The sequence below is a fragment of the Alligator sinensis genome, unplaced genomic scaffold (assembly GCF_000455745.1).
Source record: "Alligator sinensis unplaced genomic scaffold, ASM45574v1 scaffold1278_1, whole genome shotgun sequence".
Taxonomy (NCBI): domain Eukaryota; kingdom Metazoa; phylum Chordata; order Crocodylia; family Alligatoridae; genus Alligator; species Alligator sinensis.
In genome coordinates, this window is record NW_005843297.1 from 79,669 (window position 1) to 83,004 (window position 3,336).

Here is a 3,336-nt window from a genome sequence, read left to right on the forward strand (position 1 = left end):
GGACCGCGCGGCCGTCCCGCGCCTCCACGGCGAAGCGGATCTCGCGCACCTGCTCGTAGTCCAGGGCGCGCAGCGCATGCACCGCGCCGCTCTCCGCCTGCACCGACAGCCACGACGACAGCGGCGCGCCCTGCAGCTCGCCCTCCGCCAGCCAGTACGTCACCCGGGCGTTGTCGCCCCAGTCCGCGTCGGCCGCCCGCGCGCAGAACACCGAGGCGCCGCGGGCGTTGTTCTCGCTCACCCACACGCTGTAGGCCGCCTGGCTGAAGGCCGGCGCGTTGTCGTTCACGTCCGACACCTGCACCGCGATCGTCGTGGCGGACCACAGCGGCGGCGCCCCGCGGTCCCGGGCCGTGACCGTCACGTTGTAATCCGCCACCTGCTCCCGGTCCAGGTCTCTGGCCGTCACTAAAGTGTAATATTTATCCAAGGATTTCTGCAGCCGGAAGGGGACGTGGTCCGGGATGGTGCATGTGACGGCGCCGTTCTCTCCGGCGTCCTGGTCCTGCACGATCAAGAGGGCGATCACGGTTCCTGGAGGGGAGTCCTCGGGGACGGAGCCGAGCAGGGAGGTGATCCTGATCTCGGGGACGTTGTCGTTCACGTCGCAGACAGAGATCACGACCTTCGATGTGTCGAAGAGGCCTCCGCCGTCGTGTGCCCGAACCTCCATTTCATATAACGTGGATTCCTCGTAGTTCAGTTTCCTGAAGACCGTTATATCTCCTGTCCTAGTGTCCAACTGGAATACTTGGGAAGCCTGGTCTGTGATTTGCGAGGAGTATGTCACGTCTCCGCTACCTCCTTCGTCCAGATCCGTGGCTTTCACTGTAGCCACCGTGGTCCCGACGGGCACGTTCTCCCGCACGCTCACGCGGTAGAGCGGCTGGGGGGCCACGGGCGCGGTGTCATTGGCATCGAGCACCACCACGTGGATCCGCGCCGTGCCGGAGCGGACCGGATCTCCGCCGTCAGTGGCGGGGCGGGTGGGGGGCGGAGCAGACTGCGCGTCCCCGGAGGGGCTTCTCCAGCACTAATTCGGGGTATTTAAAGCCCCCAGATGCAGTTTGCACTTTCAGGGAGAAATGTTTGTTACTGCTCAGTTTGTAGCTTTGGAGAGAATTAGTCCCCAAGTCAGGATCCTGAACATTGCGGAAGGGAAACCGGGATCCTGGGGCTGTTGTCTCACTGACTTTTAGCTCCATTTCCCCTGTTTGGAAGTTGGGAGCGTTGTCGTTAATATCTACGATTTCAACTTCCACTCCATACATCTTCATGTCATGCTCCACTATAACCTCGCAGTTCAGCAGACACTTCTCGGCCCGGCCGCACAGCTGCTCCCTGTCTAGCCGCTCTGCCGTGATTAAATGGCCGCTCTTTACATTCAAAGCGAAATACTGCGTCCTACCTCTGGAAATCACACGCACGCCGCGCTCCGACAGCGCCTTGGCCTCCAGCCCCAGGTCCTGCGCGATGTTGCCCACGAAGGAGCCTTTCTGCATTTCCTCGGGGATCGAGTAGCGAATCTGTCCGGCCGCAGCGGCCCCGCACACGGTCAGCACCACGCAGCACAGCACGGTTCTCTCTCCGCAGCGCCGCAGCCTTTGTGCTCCGGAACTGGCCATGGCGATCCGGAGGATCCACTGCCTCTCCGCCGCCGAGCGCTGCTGCTTGGAGATGATCTTGTCCGATTGTTTCTGACAATATCAGGTGCTAATTTTTCAGCCGATTTTCGCGAATAGCCTGCACCTACAGTCAGTCCTGAGCAAGTGAAAGTCTGAGCTCTCTGTGCTCCGAGCTGTGCGGGGCGGCGCTGGGCTGGCTGGATCTCTCGGCGCTTTTCTCTCCCTGATTGGTGAACAGCGGCGCTCAGAGTCTCAACCAATAATTGCAGCAGCTTGTTAATGTGCTTTCAGTTCTACAGGTGCTTCTTTCTCGTGGGAAATCAACTCACCTGATTTTCCACCATGCCCTTCCTCACTGTGTTCCACGGAGTACATGAGATACATTTCCTATTTCAGGATTCTTCTTTCGTATTTTTTTAAACATAAAGTCTCTTGGGGATACTGTACCACATGAGTAAGGGCTGCTATGAAATAAATCGTATTGGGTCATTTTCTGATGTGTCAGTCTTGCAATCCTTTACTCATACTTCCTATTTTGAGAAGCTATAAGCTCCTTGGGAACGGAAAGAAAAATGTCATATAGCCAAACCGCTATAAATAGATCTATTTAAATGAGACAGGATTTTCTTCTTTTGTGGTTGAAGGGACTGTGTGGTCACCTGGAAACAAAAAGGCTGGCTGTCCAAGTCTGGGTGTGGACAAGTGGTTCTAAATCTTCGTTTCTGACAGAACGAGAATCAACTGTCTCAAGTTGCAGCAGGGGAGATTTAGGTTAGAAAGTATGAAAAAAATCTCACTCTAAGGGTAGTAAAACACTGGCACAGGTTATCTGGAGGGGTAATAGAATCTCCATCCTTGGAAGTTTTTAAAACTCAGCTAGATAAATCTTTGGCAGGAATGATGGTGTTGAGGGTGGTGGGGCTTTGAGCAGGGGGTTAGACTAGATGAGGCCCTGGAGTCCCTTTCAACCCTAATTATCTATGATTCTATGACATGAAGGCAGATTTAGTTGCTAGGGCACTGGACGGGCCCTAAAATATAGAGATTTTTCTCTTACAAATCTTTCCCTTGAGTTCAGAACCTTACCGCTTCTCCGGTGACTTGTCTACACACTCAATCCCGCCCAGATAACGCGATTAGAATACATTGGCTCTATTCGTGGTGCCTGCTTAGATACAATCCAGAATAACACCTACAAAAATACAGTATCCTAATGGGCTCCCATACCACATAACAAGGAAGCTGAGCGCCTATTGTCTTTCAAAAAGGATAATCCGATATAAGCAATGAAAATAGAACTCACCGCATCGGCGATCTCTAATTCAGATTTCAAGTCACTACATCCATTGCTCATAAGTAACGTCCCAGATCTGTCCCTGCACAGAATGTCCTCTGCTACAGGGGCACGCGGCTGCAGACCAGAACATTCACCCCCCTTCGACTCAGAGGACAAACACAGCTGGTAGGAGTAGGGCAAAGTGCCGTCTTCGTAGGTCGGCGGGAACCAGGGGCCGCGCTCGGAAGCAGGGGCCGGGCCCAAGCACGGGAGCAGGCGGGGAGGCCTTGACCCCCGCAGTCTGTCCAGGACGGCCAGGGCGACGGCCAGGAGGAGCAGGAAGGACACGAGAGCCAGCGCCAGCACCAAGTAGAACTGCAGGGCGGCCGCCGAGTCCGAGGCCCCGGCCGCCTCGGCCCCCGCCTCGGCCCGCTC

General features: G+C 55.7%; 1 protein-coding gene and 1 pseudogene across 1 annotated transcript in view; both read right to left on the bottom strand.

Annotated features, from left to right (window-relative positions):
• Positions 1 to 1,754, bottom strand: part of LOC106721806 — an 8,764-nt pseudogene extending 7,010 nt beyond the window's left edge.
• Positions 1,755 to 2,142: 388 nt separating this feature from the next.
• The window catches only part of LOC102387069 (protocadherin gamma-A4), an 11,878-nt gene continuing 10,684 nt past the window's right edge, over positions 2,143 to 3,336 (bottom strand). Inside the window, exons 4-5 of the mRNA XM_025194754.1 lie at positions 2,929 to 3,020; positions 2,143 to 2,178 (exon numbers count right to left, since the gene is read on the bottom strand). Of these exons, the coding sequence (XP_025050539.1) occupies positions 2,143 to 2,178; positions 2,929 to 3,020 (128 nt within the window). The remainder of the gene's footprint in view (positions 2,179 to 2,928; positions 3,021 to 3,336) is intronic.